This window comes from Falco peregrinus, chromosome 4 (genome assembly GCF_023634155.1).
Source record: "Falco peregrinus isolate bFalPer1 chromosome 4, bFalPer1.pri, whole genome shotgun sequence".
NCBI classification, from domain to species: domain Eukaryota; kingdom Metazoa; phylum Chordata; class Aves; order Falconiformes; family Falconidae; genus Falco; species Falco peregrinus.
In genome coordinates, this window is record NC_073724.1 from 7,037,674 (window position 1) to 7,064,950 (window position 27,277).

General features: G+C 39.0%; 1 protein-coding gene across 2 annotated transcripts in view; it reads left to right on the top strand.

The window, feature by feature from the left end:
* EPHA6 (EPH receptor A6) overlaps window positions 1-27,277 on the top strand; it is a 513,074-nt gene that overhangs the window by 105,343 nt on the left and 380,454 nt on the right. For both annotated transcript variants that reach the window (XM_055803065.1, XM_055803066.1), the window contains exon 3: window positions 22,576-23,239. In XM_055803065.1, coding sequence (XP_055659040.1) covers window positions 22,576-23,239 — 664 coding nt within the window. The remainder of the gene's footprint in view (window positions 1-22,575; window positions 23,240-27,277) is intronic.

Here is a 27,277-nt window from a genome sequence, read left to right on the forward strand (position 1 = left end):
CTCCTGGATTTCTCTATGAATCTATTTGCCATTACTAGGGATGGGATGCTGAAGCAGCTGGGGCTTTGCACTGTCACTACTAGCCATTCTTGTCCTGCCCCCCACCCCCCTCTGTGTTCAACTTGTTTCTTCTTGCTCTACAGTGTTTAAAACTGGGTTAATCAATCCTGTCCTCCTGTAATATTAACAATATTACATTCCAGTGAGTTTTGTGGAGGTGTTGTGTCCCACCCCCTTCCTTACACAGTTTGTAATAGAAATCTTAAGGATACCAGCTATTAAATAAGTATCCAATATTCAAAATCCCCATTATAGTAATTTACCATTTCTTCTCAATAAGCTCTGAAGTTGGTAAACACATCTGGGTGACTTATTTTTTGGAATATACATAGTTTTGTGTATGTGGTGTGTGTTTTGTTTGTTTGTTTTTTTTAAGTTAGTAAATCAAGCTCAATGGATGAAAGGAATAGACTATTACCCTGTGAATGAGAGGTAACTTGTGGGAAGGCAGTATTGGCATTGTAGATAAACCGTGCATCCTGGAAAATGCCTAAGAAAGTTCAGGAAGCTGGCTCAAGAATAAGCATAGCAGTATTTTATTATTTTGTGGGGGTTTTGATGTCTTTGGCATCTACATATGCCTCACTGCAGGTTTTTCTGTGCCTCTGAAGAAGTAAGTAACAGGGAACAGGAGGGCTCAGAGTAGCTGATCTCTGGGAATGGGTATGACTAAGCACCTGTAATCCCAGTATTGACATGCATATAAGAATTTACATACCTGATACAGGAGGCTTTAAAATAGGTTACTCAGCAGGTCATTTCTTCCCTGAAAGTGCCTTTGGAGATCCAGAGTTGGAGGCAATGTGTAGTCTGCTCTGTTCTTCAAATGGTCAAGAGGATGTAGGTCCAAATCAAGAACCTCTGGGAACGTCCAGGAGTCACATCAGGACTGTGATAAATTGTAATACCTGAAAGAAGTCCTGCCTAATTAAGAAAAAAAGCCTCATGTGGTACTATACAAACTCAGAAATGAGTGGTTGAAATGTATGTAGTTGGAAAGTGAGTATTTCCAAGTAGTTGCTATCATGCTGAAGTCATCTGGCAGAACATCAGTTTCTCTGTTTTCTTAAGAAATATCTGAGCAATATTGTGGCGTGTGTACTCAGAAAATCAACCCTGGTAATTTTCTGAGGTTTTGAGTAATTATGCCCTAGCATGCATGTAATACTTTTCTTCCTATGTTCACTGGTTATTTTCTCCTCCAAAATATTTTAGTTAACACAGGGTGCTTTAAAACCCAGCGCAATATTTCCCAAACTATTTTGGCTTGCAAAAAAATTTGTAACTGTGACAGAATTTGTAGGGTTTGTGATCTATACTAGCATAAACTGCTGTATTCCTGCTGGGATGAAGAATGTACTCATAATGAGACCTTGTGTTAAACTACAAGCAAATGAATACCATTTATTCCCCAAATAGGGGGTTTAATCTCTGTTCTTGTGGTCATCAATCTTTCCTCCATTAAAGGTTCCCTTATAAAGTGCTATAAAGACTTAAATACTTAGATTTGAAATACAGTTGTGTAATACACTTTGTACCTAAAGTAGAAAAAAATTAAATGGCACAAGCACACTGATGAAAAAGGTTAAAAATGGAGGGGCTGCCTAGAATTGTCTTTTTAGTGTTCCTGTGATTTTCTTAAGATTATTTGTGGCAAAGCCTGTGTTATCAAGACTATTGAAGATTACTGGAGCACTTTGTTTCTTTGAAGCATAATAGCCATTTCAAAATATGATGTTGGAAGTAAGCAAAACCTGACTTTAAAAACTAAAAGAGCAGGCTTATGGGGCTTAGTTTGTATTAAATATTGCATGCAGTACTATCATTTCATGACACTTTATAGCATAATTATTGGTATTCTGGTAGAGCATTCCAGCAGAACAGCAATTTTAAGGCCAAATATTCTGTAGGAAAATAGGTTTCTGCTTTTCTAAGCAATTTCTTAACATATCTAGTGTACTCATCTCATCCACGCCACCCTCCTCTGTCCCCAAACTTTATTTGACAGCGCTATTTAACATAGAATAGATACATCATTTGATTCTAAGTACCTACTAATTCCATCAAGGCAGGTCCTGTCAACAGAACAAGCCCACAAAAAGTTTCTGCAGACTAGAGCTTTTAAGATTATTTTATACGTGACGTGCTGAAATCTATAAATGATACTTTGTGAATACAGTAGGAGCAAAAAAACATGGGCAAAATACAACAGCTGGGGCAAAATAAAAAATCAAGTACGTGATTTCAAAGATGCTAAATGTGCAGTTCCTAATTAAGTCTTTTTTTTGTTTACTTTTCTAGTCCTGACTTTAAGCTTCCCAACAGAGCCTCTGAATCATCTGAGCTAACTTGAGCAGTTGTTTTATGTACAAGAGACTACTGTTTATTTTATTCTTATGTTCTCTATGTTGACTGGCATCCTGCCTGTCATTCTCCCACCTGCCAAAATCCCACGAAAAGGATAACTGTTTAGTGATGAGCACTCCCTACCAATGTGCTCAGTAGTAGCAGTTGTAAGAAAGCATGCAGGCGAGGGGCACTAGACCAGTGGGTCGTCACTGGGATACTCAGGGCAGAGGCTGACCGTGGCTGGGAAGCAGCAGGAGAGGTGGGAAATCATGCCCTAAGGGGTTGGATTTCTTTCAGATCTGCAGGTTGTGGTCAAGAGGCAGCTTAGGGTGTTGATGGTATTTGCACCTGCACGCAGAGCCATCGTGGGAGGTGTTAGTGGTGCTCAACAACCTCAACACCCACGGATGGGGCAGGGGATTTGCTCGCAGATGCGGCACCAGGCAAAGCAGCTTGTTACTGGGCACGCTGTACGCGTTATCGATGGAACTGGGGAAGTGTCTGTAGAAAACTGGCAGGCAACTAAGTCAATTTTCCAGTAGGAACAGGGAGCTAGAATGCTGGGCAGAAAAGTTGCCAAGTCCTGCTGTCAGATTTATCAGAGACCTATATCAGTTTGATTATGATTTGTCCACAATCATAAGATTTATACCATATATATATATTTGTACTATCACTCTGGGTTTTCTTGATACCTTGGCAGCAAAGCTAGTGTGTGAAGTTTATGCCCCAAGCTGCTGCTGCTACACCGCTCTCCATTCTCTCCTTTCTCTCAATCATGCTGCTACGTTTCATTCAATTTACAGTGAATTGTAACTTTTCTGCAACAGGAATGCAATCAAAAAGGAGTGGCAGTGTTTTAAAAGTCGTTTGGCTTGCAGCATGCTCCCTGCCCCGGCAATGGTTTCAGCCCAGGATGGAGCCGCTGGAGGAGCAGGCGGCGTTCGTTACACACAGCTTGGGTGTGCGGCAGGGGTGCACAAAGCATTTGAAAATGTTGGGCACAAGCAGCTCCACTGCGCTATATATCATTAAATAGTACTTTAAAGGCTGTCCTTGGAGACAGCTTCAAACCTGAACTCTGCAGAATCTAAGTAGTGGGAGGTGGAGATGGTTGTCGCTTTGAATAAGAGGTGATGCTTGGGAAGTATGGAGTAGCTACAAACCCTGAGTCCCTGGCCGTAATGCTTCTGAGCAGCCTTGTGATCTCTTAACAAGATAACAGGCGTCTTACTGTAGGAGTGTTTTGTACCTTCTACTCGTTACTTGCTTTTTTAGCTTGAAACAAAAAGCCTGGCTGTAAGTCTGAATAAAACTTTTTGGGATGTGTGTATGACTGTGTAGAAACCAAGAAGCAAGTGGAAGCCAAGACATGTACATTTAGGGTCCTCTGTCTCTCTAGGGCTGGCAAATATAATAGAGCTGTGTGGACAAGTAATCTGCAATGTATCTGGGGACAGCGGAGTCAGAAGAGGGATCGCTATCCAGTGTCAGAGTCAGTGTTATTGACACGCTACATGAAGGAATTGGGATATGGAGAGGACCTGCTGACTGGGGAGCTCTGAACCGGTATAGAAATCTTACAGCACTTCCTAGACGCAAGGCGAACTTTCTCTAGGGTAGTACTGCTTTTTTCCTTGGTGGAAAAATGTTTGGACAAGAGTTTTAATCAAGTCTTTATAGTAAATAATTTTTCCCTATCAGATAGAAGCTGCTTAAAGTAACTTGCTGAAACGTTTTAGTATTTTTTTTTTCTTTTCCTTTTAATCCTGGGTCCAAGTGCCTGTTTTGCATGTACAAAATCTATGTAGGAATACACATGCAGGGTAAGGAATTAAGAAATCTGTGAAGTTATAGTGGGTATTAGTGTCAAATTTTGAATAAATGTCTTCTATATGAAGTTTGATACAGAAATCCTGATTCATAGGAAAAAACATTAACTTTCTTTACGAAGAGAACAAAAGTATTAGACCCTGCTCTTGAGGAGTTTTTAATTCATTTGTATGTATTTATTGTGGTTTTGCCAGCTTGAGGCTTTAGCATAATTTTTCTCTTTTCTATTTCTGTACCGCACGTGTTACATCCAACCTTCCAGTTCATTCTGTGCCTTTCTTTTGTTTTGGTTAATCATCTATTGGTTTTTAATTTACAATACTAAGATGGAGTTTTCGAGCTGTGTCGAGAATAATGAGCAATAAAGCAGCAGCTCAGAGCATTAAAAAAGTGAATACTGACAACTGTGTTACTCTTTCCTCTAGCATCAAAATCACATGTTGTCCCCAAAACTTTATCTGATACTTCTCCTCTGCAGCAAATATAAAAGGTGAACCTTAGAGTACCTAGCTTACCTGAACTGTCTGACTAACGAGCTAATTAGCCTTTCTGCAGAGTAGCCTGTTTATTTTCAGAAACCAATATTTAATGTTGGAACTGAAGTGAAAGTGTAGATTGTTATTAAGTACTGTTATTTACTTTGTTATACACGTTTTATTGCTTTCCTGTTGTTGGTGGCAAAGATTAATGAAACTTTTATAAAGTTGGATAGAAACGAGGAGGGAAGTGTATTAAACTACCCCAGCTTGCTGCACGCTAATTATTGTGTCAAATCTCATTAGAAAACAGATGCGCACACAAGAACATGCTTATTTATTTCAACATACCTGCTTTGAGAGAGGACTCTGCAGATTTGAGAAGGGATTGCAGGTGAATATTCTACATAAATCAATTTACAAAAACAGTTTTCCTTTTGACAATCCTCCATCTCGTGTTTCAGCAGAAGAGCAGAATAGGAAGAATTAGGGAAGATGTGTACGGTGTTTTGTGGAGGCAGCGGGGGGTAGGAAGGGACTTGGATTCAGCACTTGGCTCTGAGGACGGACTTATTTTCATAGGCATGTAATTTCAACCAAAGTGCTTATGAGACTATGGTTAGCAGATGATATACCTCAGTGTTGTTTTTTGTAGCTACACTTCAAATGCAAATACACTTCTTAAATCTGATAAATAAGGGCAGAAATCTTGAGATGGGTGTCCTCATGGAATCAAAAGAGCTTTGTATTAAAAATGGGGTATGGAAGGAAAAATGTGCAACTGGGTGGCTGCAATAAAAATAATATACAAATACAATGCAGGAAAAATAACTTTTTGTGCAAAGCTAATAGAAACAGTCTATTTCAATTAATCATATATGATCATTGTCTACTTCTATCTACATGGTTTGTGATTGATGAAGAAAAGAAAAATATGATGAAGGAATGACAGACTGATCTCTGGTGCCTGCAGTTACATAGTTCATAACATATGTATGCAGTTACATACATAACCTCCTCTGGGTTATGTCTCCATTCTTGGATGGTCTAGCCCCTGCAACTTCAAAAGCAGAGAAACCAGCATTGTTGCCAATGATTATTAATCCAGTACAGTGGATACTGAAAACAATTTAATCTAACACAGTCTGATTAGACCTGTCGTTATCTCAACCCTTCACGCCCCATGCTGGGTGCCAAAAAGGGCTGTCATGGTTTCACCCCGACCAGCAACGCAGTCCCACGCAGCTGCCCACCCACTGCCCCCCACCCGGAGGGATGGGGAGGAGAATCAGAAAGGAATGTAAAACTCGTGGGTTGAGATAAGAACAATTTAAGAATTTAAATGGAAGAATAATAATAATAGTAGTTATATTGGAAAGGTGGGGGAAAGGATGAAATCCAAAGGGAAAGGGATAAAGGAAAACAAATGATGCCCAGTACAACTGCTCACCATCCACTGACCGATACCCAGCCAGTCCCCGAGCAACAATCCCCCAGCCAACCTGCCAAGTTTACATACCAAGCATGATGCCCCATGGTATGGCATACATCTTAGATTGCAAGGTCAAGTCTATAAAAGGGGAGAAATGCTGCTTGTGTTTTCTTTTCCATTCTGTTGCGGTGAGGGAATGGCAGAATTCAGCTTTCCAATTTGATCATAGTCACAGGACTGCATCAGCTACCAAGATGAATATTAACTCTATCCCAGCTGAAACCAGGACAGCTAGTAAGTACGTTTTTAGGGAACTGGAAGTGTGTTTCTCCACAGTTGTTATTCTGCAATAATTAAAATTAAGGTATGAATATTAAAAAAAACTACTAAACAATTATCATTTGTTCGATCATTTGATGACAATAGTTTATATGCTCAACAGCGTGATAGATACTTTTCCTCTACAAAAATGGTACATAGTCGTACAGTTTAGATGGTCAAATGATTTTGATTAATAATGAGACAAGTTTACATTCTGAAATCCTGTATTTAAATAGACTATCGAGAACCAGACTTTTGGAAGCTTCCGGAAGACCCTCTCTTTGGCTAAATACTATGCTAGTAGAATAGTCACATCATATACCACAGTGCAGATAAAGTCACTGCTGTGGTCTGTAGGACAGTTCCTGGAGTATGAGAGGACTAAGAAGATAAAAACTGGACGTGAAGCTGTCTTTTTCTCCCTTTCCCTGGACTTTCAGTTCTTGTGTAGCCTCTTAATTCTGTAGGATGGAATTTCTTTTGATAACTCTCAAAGCTGAATTGTACTGCTCTCTTCCCTCGGCCATGTGAATACTCCAACATTTATGTTCTAGCAAACTGGAAGGTCTGTTAAAAGCATAGCCTAAATAACAACCCCCCCCACACACACACAAAATAGTTGTGTTTCATAGTGAAAATTTAGCTCAGTTTATAGAAATGAAGTTAAAGATTTTTAGTAATATTCTATAAAGATTGTCTGCTTTTGGTGTGCATTCTTTCATTGGTATTAATCTAACTTTTATGGAAGCTTTATTCAATATTTCTTAGTTAGACCAGGTAGTCATGGAACTATTGTAAATAAATGATATGTGAAGACCTTCACTGGTGTGGAAGTTTTTAAATAAAAATCTAGATCTTCCTAGTGCCCTTCATTTAAAAAAAAAAAAAAAAAAACCCGACAAAGCAAACACCAAAATTTAAAAAAAAAAAAAACAAAAAAACAACAAACCAAACCAAAAAAACAGCCCTGTGAAGACATATGCCAAAAAAAATCTGTTCCTCCTTTTTGGTGCTCAGAAATTATATACATGAACGGGTTTTACATTCATGTTAAAAGGACATTCTGCTGGCAGGCGATAAATTAAGTAGGGACATTGGGCTAACATCTCAATAAATTGTGGTCAACTATAACATAAAGTATCATTCTCTTGAGAGATGTTGGTTGTGACAACTAAAAGTGAAAGTTCTTGAAGAAAAACGTGCCAAGTGTGATTTTTATTTTTTTTTTTCCCCATTAATTGCTAAAAGAACCTGCTGTCTCATTTGACCTGTAGCTGACATTCCACGGCCACCCGTAGCTGCAGTGATTTTTTCATTAGCTTGTGGCTGTTCAATATGTCTGCAAACCTAGTTGCCTACGGTGGGCTCCAAATACAGCTCTGGGTTTCAGCGAGATGAAAAATCTCGTTGTATTTAAGACAATGAAGTCAGTTGCTACCCTTGCAACTGCAGAATCAAGAAAATATAAGGATAATTATTATAAACTCCAAAAAGTAGAATACAGAAATTAAGCTAAGAGTGGTCAACATATGTTTAAGTATTTCCTAGTGTTAAAAGCAAATGCAAATGTCAAGTTTAAATATCTTTTCCTTAAATTATGTGCTTTTAAAATGAAAACTATGGCTCAAGCTTGTTTTCCTATGTTAAATATGGATTTGCTCTTGAACTCAAGCGCTCAGAATTTCATTGAATTGCTTAAGTATTACAGTAGTTTGCAGGAGGTTTTTAATTTTGCTATTGCTACGTGTCTTTGCTTGCTATCTTCTCTCTGACTTGCAATTTTCAGTCTTATAAATTCCTTTGTGAATTTTATGCCAGAGACACGTGGCAAGAGCCATGTGTTCTGTGCTGACAAAAAGGTCTTGAAACACCTGGTGGGATAGGTTGTGAGGTGGTCATGTGTTGCTGACTTGAGCTGTCAACACTAACACTGGACATCTAGAAATATTTAAACTCCGGTTCTTGTTGTACTTTGACATAGAACAAAACTGAAAAAAAGATACCAACTAGGTGAAGATTGGGATATTCAATGTTATTTTGGCTAGAAAGGGATAATTTCCACCGGACCATAAGTCTCTGAAGAAGCTTCACAATGTCTGCCACAAAAGGTTAAGAGTACGGTGAAGATACCTTCATTAGGTGTCACATTCAGTGGAGGTAAATAATCTGATACGGTGGGACGTTTCTACTTTTTAGTTCTATGTTCAACCCATCCCTTCAAAGGCATAAAAGATGGAGATATAAGCATCCTTGATCCATCCCTGAGAAACGGTTTCCTGGAAACTGCAACTGCCTTGATCAGGACACGCTCCTAAGGCAGAGTGTCCACACGGTGAGTGATGCCTCGAGTGATAAACAAGATCCTTTGGGACAGCCAAAGTTTGTTCTATGTGTCTTATGGGGAATTATGTATTCTTTCAGGAAACGGTGAACTAAAAGTGGAACAAGTAAATAGATACATTTCTCCACAGCTTACTCTGTAGGTTTTGTGGTTTTTTTCCTTCAGAATCCTCGAAAGACGTATGGAAAAATATACTTACTGAATTCTGCATATGTCTCATCACATGGAGTTATTCATTAAAGTAATATTTTCTAGCTGATTTCTAATTTGGGTGGACCTAAGGAGTTTGCAAGCCTACATAAGAAGATAGCTTGGTCTACTCTGCCAAATAGGTAGACATGAACAAACCAGTGCTCATTATGTACCAGTGTGATTCAAAATTGTCCCAAAAAATAGAGAGGATCCACTTTAAAGAGTTTATGAATAAAGCTGTATGAAACATTATTCTGTCTACCAAAATATAGTAAAATGAAGTTTTCTCCTTTACTCTCACTAGCTTTGCCAGGTATTGATTTAGAAAGTATCTTTGTTTTTTATTTAATTGAAAATATGGGTAATGGGAGGGGGGGAGGCTGAAAGAGCATGTGAATTATTCATTATCGTAGTTCATCTCTTCTTATTTAGATATATCTGACGAAGGCAGCACAATGTAGAAAAGAGGAGATGTCTGAGTTTGCTCTGATGATACTGTACTCAACTCTAGTGAATGGAGTGTTTTCAATACCAGTGTATATATGCTTATAGGATAATTAAGAGCTTGATGCTTCCTCCATTTGTACGCTCAGAAATGGGATGAAAAGAAGGAGCACCAGGGAAGGGTATCAGGTTGTTTTCTTCCAGTACATTTTAACGAGTATGATTGAGCCTGGGCTCCCCCAGGAGACAATACTACTTTACAAGCTCTCAGTAAATAAGCAATTACATTGGAAGCATGAACTAACTGATTTGCTGGAAAACACTGGTGACTGTTTTCTTTTCTTTTCTCTTCCCCTTTTGTTTTCCTCTGTTCCTGCTTTGCAGTTTGCAGGCTATATGCATAAGGCTGATGTGTATGGCATTTAATGTTTGGGTTTTTTTTCTTTTAAAAATACTGCAGACTTCTGGTTTTTTTAAAAAGGTATTTATTTATCTACATATTTTGGATGCTTTGATAAAGCTGTTTCCAACCTCTAATGGAAGTTATTCTGCAGAATTTTTATGTGCTGCTCTAATTCAGCCGAGAAAACAAGTAAAGCTGTAATGCATGTTGCTAGAATATACAAATAAATTTAGGAGCATATCTGCAAATAAACTGAGCTGCTACTTAGAGTGTTCAGCTTGCTCCACTTCTAACAATTGGTCCTTCTCTTCACCTCTGATTTAATTTCCACCACTTTTGGGGTGGCAGGTTGTGATGCCATTGCTTTTGGCTTTCACTTGGGTATATCAACATGATCCCTTGCAAGCCAATAAATGCAAATTTTTACCTTTAATAATTTCCATAGCTCTAATCTTGCTTTCCTCCTTTTGATACTGCTCAAAAGGGGTAAGTAAACTTGGAAATGAAGTTGTGAATCATGTTATTGATACATAGCGATGACAATTGTTAGGGTGATGGTGAAAGGCATGCGGTGATCACTGAAAGGTGCAATTCTTAATTGCTTGTCAGCAGTTTAGTAGCAGGTATTTCAGCCAGGTGTGTTGCTGCAAGAGCAGGCTCCATTTTGCCTGGTAGCACAATAGCTGGAGAGGGATGAAGGGCAGGTTTGAAGGAGCCCATTAGCAACATACTTAAAGGAATATTGTGCTGCAGTAAAATTCTGAAGTGGCATCGGTTCAGTTCATGTGGGTATGTGCAGTGTCAGGTAAAGGCATTGTCACTGATACAGCAAGCTCCTCATTACCATAACTTGCAGCGCATGCTCATAAAAATCAGTGATCTCTCAATTAACCTTCCTCTCATTATCTTTAGTTTTGCTTCTTTAGTTTTATGTCTTTGTTTGAATTAACGTGTTAGTGTTTGTAAAGCACTCCAAAGATGAAAAGCCTTATGTAGCTGCTTTGTATAATTATTATTTTTAATCGTTTCCATTTGGTATAGTTTCAATTAAAAACACTAATTGACTGGTACGAATTCAATAAGAACTAGAAATGGCAGGATCTCTTCCCCCCCTTCTTTTTAAACACCAGAGACTTTAGGAAATAATAGGGGAGAGATGGGAAGAAGGAATGGATAGATATTCTTCTGGGTTTTACTTCATCCGTATTAACCTCATTGACTGCTTGCTAATTGCAGTAACTTAAATATGCCGATGCCCACGTAAAAATAGACTCTGACATCCACTGCTCTTCAGGGGGAAAACGTGGAGTACGGAGAGGTGTTTGTACGGTCGCTGCTGTCACTGGTACTGCAATGTTTTTCTCCGAGCACTTAGTCAAGCAATGCAGATGGGCAGCTCTGAGTCACAGCCCGCTCCCTGCGTGCGCGTAGCCAGGGCTGCTGCATCGCTGTGGGGTTTGCTTAAACCTCCACTTCTTGGAGTGGTAGAGGCGAAAGGACCTTCGGGCTGCTGAAGGGGAATTTCCAGTGTTAAAATAGAAGATTCAAAGCCTGGAAAGCAAGTGAAAGGGAAACAATATTTGGAACTTCATGCATTAAGGTCAGATTTATGACTTGAAGCAATACAGAATTTTGGAAGGGGTTAACTGGTAGAAGCAGCCCGTCGTTTGGCTCCTAGTACTGTGTGCATTAAATTGTAAAGCAGATAAGGTCAGCTTTCAAACTGAGGGCTGAGAGTATCTCCTACCAAGCGTGGTTCCCTGCTCTCATGTTGTTCTGGCTTCTCAGGAGGCATGTGCAGGGCAGAGGTGTGTGGGACGTGGGGTATGGCAGGAGGGCAGCCTGTGGGCCAGCTCTGGTACCATGAGGCTTGTTGGGTCAGAGTCAGTGCAGTACTGACATGGTGCATGGAGATGGTCACAAACAGCTGAGTAAGATTAATAGGTGACCTCTGAATTTGTAGAAATTTCTGAACTAGAAATGTAGAGTTTGTTCATGGTTTTGGGTTGTTGTTTTGTTTTTTTTTTCCTGTAAAAGTCTCTCCAGTCCATGTTTTGTTTTGTTTCTAAGTACCTCGGGACACACAAACATTTACTGTAACATTATCTCTGCTATTTTGGAGATTCAGCGAGTTCCCCCAGGCCACACAGCTGATGCAGCCAGCTATTGTGCAGCATTACCAGTGTACCCAGTGCAGTGGCTTCACTGAGTAGTATTACAATGTTCCTGCTCCAGTTACTCTGATCATAGTGTGAAGGGCAGAGTCAGGATTGCTCCAGCTCCACGTATTCAGGAAATAAAGCAATACAGCAGCAAATAAGTCTTCCGCTACTAAACAGCTATTTACAGCTATTGGAGCCTGACTGAACTCTATAGCTACAGTCTGATTTCTGTGTAGTTGCAACTTTTTTTTTCTTAATCCTTGTTTGCCTTATTCTAATTATAAGGAAATATAAGCATCTACACATATGTATTTTAAGTCATCATATCTCTTATTTCCCAATGGGTGACAAAACTTGTCTCTTACATACACACATCAGTTATTCCACATCAGGCCCATGCATTTCATGACGTCGGTATTGCTGTTTAGAGCTATCACATTCTGCATGAATTCTTAGTTACTCCTGTAAGTCTCGTTCAGCCAAGTGAGGACTGCTAGCCCCTTGTTCTCATTACCCTGCCAGCATCAGCATTTTTTGTCTCAGCAGAGGGACTCTGCAGCTGCTGGCAGCTTCTCTGCTAATTGTAGCACACAACTTTTATGATTAGCTAGATCCAACTCTGTTCTAGTAGCAGGTATCTCTAAACCACTGTTTTATAGATTTATTATTCGTATTTCCCCTGTAAAGCAGAGGTCAGCAAGCTATGGAGCGCAGACAGATTTTGAAGGGCATGCAGCAGGGTTGAGGGCTAAGAGCTATTGTGTCTTGGAAAGGTGTAGACTTTCTGCTCTCACTTTCCTTTCAGTTCTGAGTATGTTGGAAGTGTTGTGTTACATAGGGATGAGGTGCCCTGGAAAGGTGATCAGCAGCACTTTTCACCGTGTGATTGTGGCATCTCACCACCTGCTGAGGTTTTACTAGTGTGTCTCATTTAAAAAGAAAATTACAGTCTGGTGCGCTATCCTTGCAGATCCCTGATGCAAGTCATTGACTCTTTCACAGTCCATAACGCATTCAGGGAAACAACGGTCTTGTTCCAGGGTACTGAGGAAAACATGACTCTTTATATGTCAGTGGTTGGCTTCAATTATTTATCAGTCTGTTCTAAACAACTTTCATGTGTATGCATATATGTGTGAGTTCTTTTTTTCATTTTTCTTTCCATTTTTCTGTGTGTCCCTTTTCTGAATGTGCTTTGCCCTCTCGCGATCTGAAATGGAGGAAAATGTGTATTAGTATTTCTGCTGCTTGTTTTATGCTTTCTCTGCCATATCCAGACAGCAGAAACATTGATCCACGAGTAACTCTTTTATTGGTGCATTATGATATTGTTGTCTAGATTCTGGTCAGTCAAATGGATTGACTGCCTCTGTAGTTTGAGCTCTACATCAGATTTATGGTTTTTTAGTATATGCATAAAGGTCCATGTTCAGGACCTGTGACTCCCTTTTCTTCCGGAACAGCTGCAATGCTCTCTTCAAAGCTAGAGCAGGGCTGTCCTGTTTTGCTTTCTGATCCCAAAGTCCTGCTCTGGCTAATCCCCAAGTGTGAGAGTCAACTGTTTCCTAAATCTGAAGTTGGTCTCACTTGGATTCCAGAGCTCATCCCCTGAATCTCACCATATCCTAGTCTTGCTCCTACGAAGAAAACATTCATAGGAACCACAACAGTTTCCAGTTTTCAGAGCTAAGTAAAGCTGGACCATCTGAAGTAGCTTATCCTCATGGTTGTTCAGTATTCAGTGCTTCATGTAAATAAAAGAAAAGCAACTTGCTGGTTTGGATTTTCAATTTTGAGTGCATTAACAGCTTTCTGAATCATCCTGGCCACTTCAGTCATAGAGCAGCTGTTCACAGCCCAAGACCCACTAACACTTGCATTTGGAGAATACAGAACAATCTGCCACTTTCTTTCCTATATTTTCTTGTTTATATTTCCCTAGTAGTTCGTTCTTTATTATTTTTTAAAATTCTGATTATGTTCTTTAATTACATTTAATTCTATGGATTTTATGAGGGATTTGCCATCGACTGTCATAGTTTGTGTCTATATGCTGCTGCTGCCGCCTATGTAGAAAACAGATGTCACTTCTTCCTCTAAACCTGTGTTGCAATTCTAGTTATACTTCTGCAGAGCTAATCTAATACGTGATACATTTATATGCATTCCCTAAGCAACTTTAAATCAGCTTGATTTAAATGTAAGACCATAAGTAGTTTAATTGCTGTTTTATTTTGCCAACTATGCCAACGTGTACTTGGTAGGAAATACATGAACAACTGTGGAGTTTTGTCTGCCTTTTTTTTTTCTTCTTCTTTTAGGCAGGCACATTTCATAATTTCTGTATTATCGTTTGTCTTACTGGGCTTCAGAGGTCTGAACATCTATTTTCACAAATAGACTTGTATATCTTGGAAGAAGAAAAAGATGGAGGTAAAGAAAAATGAGTTGGAGGGAATGGGAAAATAGATTGACTCAATTCCTTTAATTTACAGTAATTGTAGTTCTTAATATTTTTTAATCTTGCTGTTTTCAGTGTGGTTTTTTAAATGCTAACTGTGTTTTGAAATGATCTTTTTATAAGCACATCAATTTGAAAGAAGTTTTTGTTTTGGCAATTCTGTTACGTAGTATAGCTGGTTTTGCTTGAATGTCACCACAGCAGCTAGGTGTTTAAAGCTGCATCTGCAGATGGCAGGCAGCAGCTGTGCTTGCCAAGTGCAGGTCCTTCTCTATTGTTTCTTAGCTCAGACCTTTCTGATCTCATTTCTATGGAGATCATCTCACTGGAGATAGTATAAAGGAATTAAAAAAAACTTTTAAAACTCTTTATTTTTACCATTCAGCTTGTTTCCATGGAAATGGGATCCAAAAGATTGTCAGTAGCGAACAGTTGAAAGTGAGAATTCAGTTGTAGGTTTCATTAGATGAATCCTAGCTGAGAACTGAAAATACTGATGGCCAAAGTGAGTAATAAACCATTTATAAAAATTATAAAAAAATAAGAAGAACCAATTAAAATATTGGAAAAAAATACTGTCCGCTTTCCTTTAGCCTCACTAGATGTCATAAACACGTAACTGTTCTTGGGTAAATGAATTGCATGGACACACTTGTAACTTTCTCCAGACTGCTTTCTAGGGTGGTGGCAGTTCTATGTAACAAACCTAGTCCATCCCTTCTACTATTAGGGACCTGACCTGTTCCAAACGGACATCTGTGGGCAATGAGGGATATATGGCAGAAAACTGAATCACTAAGTTCAGGTTCACTCAATTTTCAAATGTCAGCCTACGTCTTTGTGTAAGAAGTAGTTGACATCTACATTTCCAAAAGTACCTAGTTCTCTGCAACCAATAGGATAAACAAGATCTAGTGTGAACCTTACATATTTTGTTCCTTGGTTTAGAAGGGAAATCTTCTGTTGCCATTGTTACTGTTGAGAAGTTGCCTTGACAGATGTGTTTTCTTTGGAGGTAGTCAAATGCAGAATAGCTGAAGTCAACACACTTTGTTTCCCAGTCTCCTATCCCATGTTAATTTCAGGCACAACTTTTTCAGTTCTCTGCATGGAAGGCCAGTACTTACCCCTATGTGTTTTGCTCAACAACAAAACATTTGTGTAAATATTTTACCCAGGGATCCGGTTCTGTACTTAATATCCACATGTGTTGCATGCTAAATCTGCCACAACCTTTCCTTACTCAGGAGTGAGCAAAGATACTCTGTTTAGGTATATGTAAGTGAAGAACTCTTCATTTTTAGAGAGTTGTCCTTTGAGTAAAAGGATAAAGAGGAAGGGGAGGGAACTTTCTAGCTTAGGATACAAATGCGGCAAAATTTTTAAGGGCAGATGGTTTCTTCCATTCCTAAAGCCACTGATTAGGGGCATACACTGAAGTAACTAGTTGTCACGGTCCACTCAGTGGACTCGAAACTGTTCGTTTACTATGATCTCAAAGCGCAAAAATCAAGGCGACCACACCAAGGGGTTATGCTTCAATTAAACAGCACAATTCTATTGTTTGCCCGTAAAGCAGCGTGCGATAGGTAGAATGACAGAAAGTGAATAAAAGGTAAAGTAGAAAGAAAAGGAAAGAGGATTATAGCTACCACCATGGGTCCAAGGCTTCCCTATGGTCCCAGGTCCAGGCAGGGTCCCGCCGGTCCTTCCGATCGTCGTGATCCTTGGTGGGGAAGATCTCCAAAGTTCATTTGCTAAGAAGGCATCTTCTTATGCCAAGCAACACACCTTGCTCCTCCTCTGGTCCATGGGTTGTTGCCAGTCTCCGCCTTCTCAAGCCAGGTTATCATGTGTGTCCAAAGAGTGCCCAAGGCATGGTTTGCCTCAGAGGCGGGCAGCTTCAGACTAGGAGGTGTGCTTTTGTATTATAATGATATTATAATGAAGAAAGTTCACCTGAAGTTTTTCTGGTTCGTTGTTATGACCACAATTGTGATCCATCTTCTGGACAGTTGTTATGTGGCCTTATTGTAGTTGTTCCTTTCAATCCCAGGTGGCAAGGAAAGGCATAGTACTCCTCATACCATGCAGTTCTCCTTCCCGGGGTCTTTGTGTCTTGGTGTCCACGAGGACCACATTCCATCTCCAGGTCTCTGTTGGCAATGTTGAGACAATATTGTTCTCTTTAGACCGACTCTTACACTAGTGTCCCTACCCTTTCCTTTAAATGAAGTAAAATGTCAATAAAAAGAATCTTGGACTGTGCAATATGCTAAAACTGCCATCCTAGAAAACGCTGCTGGGATCAGTGCCTGAATGACTGTTATCTGAGGTTAACAACCCACTATTAAATCATCAATCAGCATGACAACTTGTGGGGGAAAGTGTCTTTCACTACATGTGAAGTTATCTAGATACCAACACATTATGAAATACAAATGCTTGATATAACTACTCCTATTAATTGGAAAAGCTTCTTACAGTAAAGTTTGACATACAAATAAAATACCGTGATGAATTCTTCAACCACAAACAGGGTTGCTGATAAACAGTGGGAATCTGCTTGGCTTTCTACACAAATGGCATGATGGAGATTGCCAGCATGGGAAAAAAGCTAAGGGACATGGTGGAGGAGAGCCTACAGTGGGGAAAAGATGCACTGTTCCCTTCACGTGGGAAAAGATGCAGTGTTCCTGGCTGTGGGGCAGTGCCGTGACCGCTGCTCCCATAGGCAGCACCTGGGACTGGAAGTCAGAGGAACTGTAGGGTTCACATGGGAACATGCAACTTTACGGCGCTGCTGTGGAGGGCTGGGAGGTGACAACAGGGTGAGCTTATATCCTCTCAGTCCTTTCTGTTCTGCATTCCTGCTCTGAATCCGACCTTGTGTACCGCTAATACTGGTCAAATCATGCCAATCGTCACTTTAACATCTTTTCTTTAAGCAGCCAATATGACCCAACAAAGGTTTGCTTCAGAGGCTGACCATGGCTTAAAGATAGGTCAAGATTCAGAATTTGTCTTCAAGGAAGTTATGACTGCTCCCATCAGGCTGGAACTGCTCCGCTGGGTTTACTTTTTTGTAGCACGGCATCACTAAGACACTTTCTTATCAGACGGTAACATGTTTAAAAATAAGATAAAATACGTGAAATGCAATCTCTCTTTTTGTATTGTTCATGCAGCCTTTGGTGATACAACCTACTGAATTATAATAAATGGCTCTTGCTGATTTTGTTGGTCTGTAGTGTTTGGCTTAAAATGAGAATAACAAAAAGTGGGGAACACTGAAAACAGATTACAGATTTCAGTATTGTGTATAGCTAGTGCAATTTTAAATTAGGTAATTTGCTCTTTATAGTGTCCTCTGTGATATTAGTGAAGTTCTAAAATGAAACAGAAAGGTTGTAAAGTAGCTTGTAGAGATATGAAAGCAGCTAAGTTTTAATCTAACTAAAATCTCAGTGTGGTCTGTAGCCTAATCTTGTATTTTGTGCTTGAATGTGGGAAGTAATCTTAAAATCTTCTCTCTACCAATCTTCACATTCCATTTTCTTCTATTTTAGTGACATTTACTCCTCCTTTATGCCAGATGTGAAAGCAAAATGGTAAAATGTAATCAACAGCAACATGGATAAGAGGTTACAATGTTGAAATAGAATTTGGAAGTCTTTCTTCCAAACCCTGTTTTTGACATTTCTTCTGCCTAAGCCCAGGAACTCAGTTTGTAAGAATTAGCTTTACACCGCTGCTACTTCCATCAACAATGTCAGAGGCTTTCCTCATTTGAAAGGAACACAATAAAAAAATTTTGGAAGTAATGCAGTGCATTGGGATGCCAAGAAGCTCTCGTTGAAGGAAGTCTGAACTGTCAGTTTGTCTAAACTAGACAGCTTCTGCCAGCTTTTGTGCATGTCAGGTTAGGTATTTTGTGGGGAGCTACCACATTCTTGTGCAGACATCACCAATGAGATGCCTCTGAACCTTTGCTTTTAAGGTTTAGGCAAAGAATAGTTTTGCATGACTAGAATGTTTATAAATACTTTTAGTTCAATTAATTAAGTGCTATAATATGAAATACACCCAAAAGAGTGTGTATTTGATAAATTACTTGGCTTTTTCTTGTCTGCACTGAAAAAAAATATGCAAGGCTTAGTGTAAAATGAAAAGCAGATTGTATTTCACCCAGGAAAAACATGTCCTTGTCTGAGACTGTCACAGATTGAGTTCTGCCAGAATTTTCTGTAAGTTATTTTGACATTTTGGAATTCACCTCATTTGCATTTAATATCTGGGACTAGTAATTAAGAGCACATTCCAGCACACAGCTGTACTTATAAGCATACCTTACACAGTATGTCTCAGTGCGATCGCTAGATTTGTTACCTCAAAATGATGGTTAGATGTTAACTTCTTTTGAAAGTATTTTATATGTATGATGGTTAGACTACTACTTCTGTTGAACATTTTTGCAAATAGCTTTAAAATATTTTCTTGCCCATTGCATGAATTCTTATAAACTGGGAGTTTATGGCAGACTATCTGGGAGCACAATAGAAAGACACAGGCATGCAGCATGCAAGGACTGCTTGAATGAACTAAAGCACCGTCCGTGTGTGATCGGTCCATCTTGTTTTATTCTTTTAAGCTAATTACTGAAGTGCTGAGCCTTTATTAACTACATGGTTAGCAGCTAATGTCAGGGCTTTAATTTCTAAGTTCGAATTGAGATACTGATTCAAAGTGAATATGTAAATATTTCTGAAGAAAATCCCGCAGTAAGGGTGGGGGAGGTTATGTTGGATTTTTTTTTTCTTAATGTTTTTAAGAGGCAGTAGTATGTCGAGGCTTTTTTGCTTTAAGTTAATTTACTCCGTTCTGAAGACTGCTCTCTATTTTAACAACTACATTTTCATCCCACATACAATTTAAGTCTGGGTTTGGTGTGGTGGGGGGTGGGTTTTTTTATTATTATTTGTGCGGGTTTTTTTGGTTTGGGTGTTTTTTGAGTCTTCTCTGGAACATTTAGCACATATTCCTTTTAATGGGGCTTGATACAGAAATAAATGCAGAAAACCTTTGGGGTTTTTTTTCTAAATCTACATTGTGGTTATATTTATGTATAGCAGAAATTTGTGTAATAATGCTTAAATTTGTAGTACATGTTTTACATGTGAAGAAAAGGTGATATGTCCATACCACATAACAGATATGGTAGGCAAAACGGGGATCAGCAGCTGGGAGACTTATCTGCTTTGTTGTTAAAAGACCTCTTCTAGTGAGGTTTTAAGGCTTGGAGTTGTGGATTTTAATCAATTTTATTTAAAATTTAAAACCTAATCCTAATTCTCTTCTTTAATTCGTCATGGCTGTGGAATTTTGACTCTGTTTAAGCTGTATGGGCTCATGCTTGGCAAAAGGGAAAAGGCCTGGCCCACCAGAGCATCAGAGTCCCCTTTTCCTTTCCCAAAGCCAAGATCTACTCGGGGTATTATATTGCTAGCTATAGGGTAGACTTTAACCATAGTTCAAACCAATCTGGGGAAAATGACACAAGAAGCCCTGTGCTAACTAGTCCTTCATCACGTGGTTTTGACCAAATCTGAACTTCTGGTCTTGCTGTGAATACTGAAGTAGCAACTTTGCCCTTTCTGAATGCATGCAAGTCATAAAGGCCAAAAGCCCTTGGCTGTGGAAGAATCTCTTGAGTCAGCACGTTGTTTGTCAGTTATTTGCCATTGTCTGGCTATTGTATAAGAAGTATGTTTTGTGATCCTTAGGACAGGACCTTCAGATGAGGTTATCATTCTTGTCATGATAGGGACAATCCCCAAAAGCGATGGCCTGTAAAGGCCTTCGCTTACCCTGACTTTTGGCATGGCTTCCAGGTGTACACTGCAGTGACCCGGAATCTAAATCCTCTGATTGTATCTGGCAGCACTTAGAATTCCTTTTTCTACATGAATGCCAGCTACTGTTTAAAATCAAAGTTTTCAGGCTAATGGAGCCACAGGTTGTTGGATCAGTTCACTCCTAAAGAAGGTGCACTTATTTTTCCCTTCCCCTTCCCATGTTGTTGCTGTTGTGTTCTTTTGTCTTGTGTTGTTTTTAGATAAAGATTACGTGAAAAGTCTTGGATGTGTGTTGCCCCACTTCCATATTGTGACATTATTTGTTCTTAAAACTCAAAGTAAAGCCAGTTAGTTTTCTACATGTTCACATGGGCCTTAAGAGAGTCATCTGGTGTCTGGTAATTTTTCTGAAATTAGGGCCTAACTCTTAAGCAATATCTTTCTTTTTCACAAGAAAAGATGAACAGATAGTCTTTCTTTCCGCAGTGTTTCTAAAGGGTGATTGATAGATATAGATATAGATAGATAGATATATTATTGCTTTAAAACAGTAAACTGGACTGTACTTCCTACACTTTCTCGATCCACTAGGCCATGGGACAACTATACCTTCTTTGTAATACTGAAGTACATACGCACTGTAAATATTAAGCTGCTGAAGTAGTCAAAATGCATTTTTAAGAGTGTAAATTTAATTCTAAAAATACTGATACTCTGTGTATTAGAGTAGAAGAATGTGTGGGATTGGTATACCACGGGGGTAACAGATTGGAATTTATATTTTACCAATAATGTGTAAGGTTCATATCTTGGTTTTGTAGTCAGAATTGTATATTGCGCATAATTTGAACATATGCTTTGGCGTGTTATGTGTGTACTGTATGTAAGTAATACTTAACTTTAACATGCTACATAGTGAATTTAACCAAAGTAACTTCAAAATTTGAGGAAGTTGGTAAGAGTGAAAATACTCTGTAAACTTTTTAACTTCTGCTTTCTTAGTTTTAAGCTTATGAATCTTTTTTGCAGGCAAATAATTTAACTAAACATGGCTTCATAATAAATCTATTCCATGTATGCTAAACCATGAACATGAATAATGTATATTTTGATGTATCATAGCATTAACACAATGTAGTCTGTCATTTTGAGTGATATTTATGAACAGGTTTTTGTTTTTTTCTGTATGTCAGTGCCATAAGACAACAGTGCATCTAAAAACCATGCTAAAACTTCTGGTGGGATATGATATTTTTGGATACAGACATATCACTAGTTCTGTGTTTTGGTAAGACAACATCTCTCTCTAATGCTGTATTGGTATTAGGAGTGTTTAGTGGAAAGTTGTCTCAAATATATTGAAGCTATTTTGGGGATGTTGATAATCCTTTAGAGTAGCAGATAACAAGTTAGGCATGTGATAAACCTTTTATATGTAACACATAGATACTTTTTCAAAGATTCATCTTTTTTGAGAGCCTCTATGCAGGAATTTCCACCAGTATTTGAGAAGTTTTTAGCTAATTTGATGTAATGTAAAACCTCAGGGGTGTGAAGGCAAGAGGAAAAAAATTCCTTCTTCACCTTTGAACTGTACAAATGAGAATTTATAAAGGCAACAATAATGGCATGACATCTGTGACAGATTTTTTTTTTTTTTTAAAGCAGAAATAAGTGTAATACAGACCCTATGGAGCCAGGAATGTAATGTCTGTATATACAGCTAAATGTTTCTAAGGGCAATTGTGTAAACCAGGGCAACCTACACCAAACAGCCCAGACCCACCAGCCCAGAATGACTGCTTCCCAGCTGCCAACTGCTGCAGGTGCACCAGTACTGTGTGCCTGAGCTGTGGACATTGCTTAGAGAACTGCCAGAGCACCAGCCCACCAACATACCAAACAGCACTGTTCTAGCGAATTTTTTGCACCATAGATGACTGAATGACATGGCCAGGCATTTTCTCAGACTAATTAAATTTCCTAATGTAAATATGGCCAGTACTTCCCTCTTCTCTGAGGTACATTTAAACGTTTTTGTTAATAGAAATTTATCAGAGAGTTTCTGAAATAATATTTGTACCATTCTGTAGTTGCTGTCTTTCCATTAAACTTTAATTATCCTTAGTGAATCCATAGGTGCACATACATGGGGGGTGTGTCTGTATAGATGGGCTCAGTGTTGTATATGGATATGCATAATACATATTTTTCTTAGTTTTCAAACAATTTTATTTTCTTTTCAGTGGGATGCCATAACTGAAATGGATGAACACAATCGTCCCATTCATACTTATCAGGTGTGTAACGTGATGGAACCAAACCAAAACAACTGGCTTCAAACAAACTGGATCTCCCGTGATGCTGCACAGAAAATTTATGTGGAAATGAAGTTTACCCTGAGGGACTGCAACAGTATTCCATGGGTACTGGGGACCTGCAAGGAAACTTTCAATCTCTACTACATGGAGTCGGATGAGTCCCATGGAGTAAAATTCAAGCCAAACCAGTACACTAAAATTGATACTATTGCAGCTGATGAGAGCTTTACCCAGATGGACTTGGGTGACCGCATTCTTAAACTCAACACGGAAGTTCGTGAGGTTGGGCCAATAAACAAGAAAGGATTCTATCTCGCTTTTCAGGACATTGGAGCATGCATTGCTTTGGTGTCAGTCCGTGTTTATTACAAGAAGTGCCCTTTCACAGTCCGTAATTTGGCTATGTTTCCTGATACTATTCCAAGGGTTGATTCTTCCTCTTTGGTGGAAGTACGAGGCTCCTGTGTGAAGAGTGCTGAGGAGCGTGACACTCCAAAATTGTATTGTGGAGCAGATGGGGATTGGCTTGTGCCTCTAGGACGATGCATCTGCAGTGTAGGATATGAAGAAGTTGATGGTTCCTGCCATGGTAAGAAAATATTGTTTGACTTATTATTTTTTTTTTAAATTTTAAACAAAAAAGTCATGATATTCTATGCCCACAATGTGCATGTGTGTGGACAAGCTAGTTACCCTGACTCCTTCTGTAGGTACAGATAATATATGTATTATCTAGGTACCTGGAGATAAGTACAGGCTTTGGAGCAGGATTCCTCTAACACATTTGAGGTATCTAGCACAGGGTGAGATGAGCAGTGACTTAAAAAAAATAACTTTTTCCCCCTCCATATGCCTAAGAAGGAATCTAGTCATAGAATCATAAAATCATTCAGGTTGGAAAAGACCTTTAAGATTGAGTCTGACTGTAAACCTAACACTGCCATGTCCACCACTAAACCATGTCCCCAAGTGCCACCCCTACAGGTCTTTTAAATACCTCCAGGGATGGTGACTCAACCACCTCCCTGGGGAACCTCTTCCAGTGCTTGACAATCCTTTTGGTGAAGACATTTTTCCTAATAGCTAACCTAAACCTCCCGTGGTGCAACTTGAGGCCGTTTCCTCTTGTCCTGTTACCTGGGAGAAGAGACCGACGCGCGCGCACACACACACCCCCGCCTACCACCTCCTTCCTGTCAGGCAGTTGCAGGGAGCCATGAGGTCTCCCCCTGAGCCTCCTCCTCTCCAGGCTGAACACCCCCAGCTCCCTCAGCCACCCCCCTTCAGGCTGGCTCTCCAGACCCTTCCCCAGCTCCGTTGCCCATCTCTGGACACGTTCCAGCACCTCCATGTCTGTCTTGTAGGGAGGGTCCAGAGCTGAACATGTCTGAGGTGCGGCCTCACCAGTACAGGGGGGTGATCCCTGCCTGGTCCTGCTGGCCATACAACCTCTGATCCAAGCCAGGATGCTGTTGGCCTTCTGGGCCACCTGGGCACACTGCTGGCTCATGGTCAATTAACTCATACTCAGACCATTCCTGTAAGCACATAAAGACAGAGGGGTTGGTTTCACCTTAAGAGATAATGTCATTATCCATGCTTCTGTAAAAAAACCAAAGGGGGTTAAATGCCACCATGAATAACATGCATATTAATGTAGTAGAAAATCAGTAGGTATCAAGTTCAATTAGAGACTCTTGAGGCCCTATTCAGAGTTAATGCAAAAGATTAAAATCTGAAGTGATCAAAATGGTTTAATTACAATAATATAAGTAATGCTGTATCTCTAGTATTGTTTTTTCACTAAGACTAATGTACAAATACAGATTGTGAAGTAGGTGTCAGTACATCAGTTAGTTGCTGAATGTTGTTTGCCACCTTCTTGTATCTAAAGAACTGTCTCTCTGAGGATAGCTGCGCTTGGTAGTTTCAAGAATCTTGCTGAAACTGCACTTTGTGCTGGTATCTATAGAACAATATAACAGTACCTTGTCACTATGACAGCGAATTAAGGATATTTCAAATCAAGGTTTCAACTTGGAGGTGACTACAAAGGGAAATTTATTTTCTTCCCTTATCAACCTCTCACTTTCATAGGAAGGACAGTGAACACCTGCAGGAGCAAAAGCCGTGTCTTCTGTGCAATGCAAGTGTTCCTTAATGCTCTCGCTGCCACTCTTTAAAGCGTGGTTGCATTTGTGTCTTTGTGAGAACTGGATTTCATGTACAAATGATAAAATTCAGATTACTTTAACTTTTGTGCTGTTCAGAACATTAATATGTTGCTAAAACTTTGTAAATGCTGTGGTATACTTGAGTAAAGCCCAGGACTCTGCGCTTTTGTGGATTCAGTTTGAGACTACTATCCATGGAGAGAGTGTGTATGTTTAGACTTTATTTTCCACCTGCCAGGACTGCTGGATAGGCGACTCTTACTTAATCTTGAAAGGCATGCATCTTTTCGTACTGCACAGTTTCTTAGTTGTTTTGATGGCTTCAGAAAGAGTTACTAAAGGATATATGTACTTTGCGTGTTCTACTTTACATTGTTTAAATGACTTGAGAATAAGGTACTCTTTCTGCAGTAATAATTGTAAAGAAAGCCTCAGTAGTCACCAAGATACCAGGCTACTTTGGTTTTACATCTGTTTTGTAGCAATAAGGAGAAAGAGTCCGTATCCATAAATTACTCAAGTGACACTGCTATTGCCTGAGTATTTTGCTCAAGAGCTCCTCAGGTTTTTTGGTGTTAGGGAAGCTGCACAGCAACCTTGGCTAATGTGAAGTATTAAAAGCACGTTATGCGTTGTAATCAGAAAAGGAAGTTTGCTTTGATCTTGCTGGCAGTAGTGGGGAGGGGGTAGGCAGGAGGAGAAGAGAAGCCGCTACACCTTGGTCTATTAAGAAGACGTGAGATATATTTATATGATCTTCGTGTTTTCTAGATCCCTCCCCCAAATCCCTACCCAAAGGTGTCTTGTCCCTCCCATTCCGCTGCTGGAATTAGAAATATGTGTCTTGGAAGTATGTGATGCCATTCTGTCAGTGCTGCTTGTAGACATATTTTGTAACATATTCAAAACTGATAAATTTATTCTGCATGAAAATAACTTTCAAAATTTTGTATTTTGAAATCTGCTCTGGTAAGTGATTAGGTGGTGGGCAATATTTGCTAATACTTCAGTGTATTTTTCCTACTTTCAAATGGTGTCAAACTTTAAATTACACACTGGCACACGGCTCAGTGGGGAATAATAAGCTCTTCATGGAAAACATGTCTTATCTGTCACAGAATGTAAAAAATAAATTTCTATTTTGATATCTGTAGAGATACACACTCTCTACTTCAGGAAGCACTAAATGGCATAAGGAATGATACTCTGTTGTTGTCATTGCTCCTAGTTTCACAAAGCAGCAAGAATTGGAATAAAAAAATTCTTTGATCAGTTTTACGACTGCTGTTAAAATCATAGGGAGGCAAGTAAAGTAAATTTTGGCAGTTGAAAATAACCTAACTGGCAATGCTTCAGTTAATTCAATATATAACGGTTTTATGCACATCTATCTCTGTCTGTCAGTCTATCAGTATTCTGTATCCATTGTAGGTGCTTTTAAAAGCATCATTTCAGAATGAAAGTGTCTGAGAATAATTCATAACCAGATTAAAATATCCATACTTATTAAACGTATACCCCAATGCATCTAGAACTGTTCAGAGGCACATTGATAGAGAATTTTTCATTCATTTCAGGACTGTCTTCCTTTTCTGAAGTCAGAGGGGAAAAGTAACATTGATTGCAAGAGGTTCAGAGTTATTTGTGTGGTGCTTTTTTTTTTTTAATGGCATAATCTTAAATATAGCATCTTCTCTGAATTGATTGTGTAAATAGACTGTTGCTCTGTGATTTGAATCTACGTTCAAGATTATTTTTTTCCCTCAATGTCCTGAAATAGCAGCAGCGTTCACATATTCTTTTGTTTCTTTAGGTATTAGTAAACCAATTGGTACCAATAACGTGGCAATGCTAATCATAAATGGCTTTAATATGAAGTACTTGGTTTGCTGAATCATTTATACCAGCCCCATTCACAAATTACAACATAGAAGGAGGAGATGCTGCACAGGGTTCTACTGAACATCAGTTAAAAGTAGCAAGTGCAATGTCATATCTTCTCTGAATGTCAGTTCAAGACAAGAGTTGTGCTAAATTTAAAAAATGTGTAACATATACAGACCATGTGAGGCTTTTAAGTGATTTTTTTATTATTATTTTTTCACAGAAAGAAACAATCATAACAAGAAACACTATAAAAACTTAAGTACAAAAGTTCAGTTCTTGTTAGGTATGATATAATAAAACTTGGATGACTGTTTACTGAAGTCTAGCTCTTTAATGATTTACCAAAAATTTTGAGAATTACTCAAGGTTAGCAATTAATTGCAGAGAAAAATTCAACTATGTATAGCAAATACTAATTTATAATCATTTCAGGATTTATTTTAGTTTTAACCGAACATAATGCAGAAGTGTATTTTAACTGTAACAAGATGATTGCTCTTGAGGAATATTCTCAGGAACCCACCCCCCAAAGGGTTGAAGAAGTTTTTAAAATGTAAACCAACAGG